Source organism: Trichechus manatus, unplaced genomic scaffold, assembly GCF_000243295.1.
Source record: "Trichechus manatus latirostris isolate Lorelei unplaced genomic scaffold, TriManLat1.0 scaffold00057, whole genome shotgun sequence".
NCBI lineage: Eukaryota > Metazoa > Chordata > Mammalia > Sirenia > Trichechidae > Trichechus > Trichechus manatus.
In genome coordinates this window covers 5699690-5700322 of record NW_004443993.1, presented here as the reverse complement: position 1 = coordinate 5700322, position 633 = coordinate 5699690, and the positions used below count along the sequence as shown (strand labels likewise).

Below are 633 nucleotides of genomic sequence, written 5' to 3'. Positions count from 1 at the left end.
CAACCACTGCAGCCACTGGAACCTGGGGGAGCCCAATGACTCGCGGGGGCGCGAAGACTGCATCATGATGCTCAACACGGGGCTGTGGAACGACGCACCCTGCGACAGTGAGAGGGACAACTGGATCTGCGAGAAGAGGCGCAGTTGCTGACTCCGCCTGGTGCCCTAGAGCCACGCCCACCGCCATCAATTTCCCCACCCCCCCACCACTGCTGAGATTCGCCAGCCCGCCCCAACCCAGCCCGGTCCTGTACTGGTGCTCTGGGTCCTCCACCCAACCTCATTGCACCTTTTCACAGGCGGATCTGACTGTGTTTCCTCTGGCTCCCAAATCCCCGTTCCTTGCGCCTCCTCCCCTGGTTCCAGACCTGGGTGATCTGACCCCACCTCCCTCCCCGGCCACGTTCAGGCGACTCAGGGATGAAGCTGTTTGTTTTCCCTGCATCCTCCCCTGACTGGGTGGCCTCAAAGACAGGAGTCTTGTGAGCTGTCTTCGAAGCCTGAGGGAGTATCAATAAATGTTTGAGAAATGAATTTTGGCTCCTGGTTCAGGAAAGCTGTTCTAGGCTTTATATCCCAGCGACCCTGTTATGATCCTTGTGAGTGACCCCTGACCTCTCTAAATGGCCTCAT

The 633-nt window shown here is 58.1% G+C and overlaps 1 protein-coding gene across 1 annotated transcript in view; it reads left to right on the top strand.

Moving 5' to 3' along the window:
* Nucleotides 1–151, top strand: part of CLEC4G (C-type lectin domain family 4 member G) — a 2777-nt gene extending 2626 nt beyond the window's left edge. The window contains exon 6 of the mRNA XM_023733078.1: nucleotides 13–151. Coding sequence (XP_023588846.1) covers nucleotides 13–151 — 139 coding nt within the window. The remainder of the gene's footprint in view (nucleotides 1–12) is intronic.
* The last annotated feature ends 482 nt before the right edge of the window (nucleotides 152–633 follow it).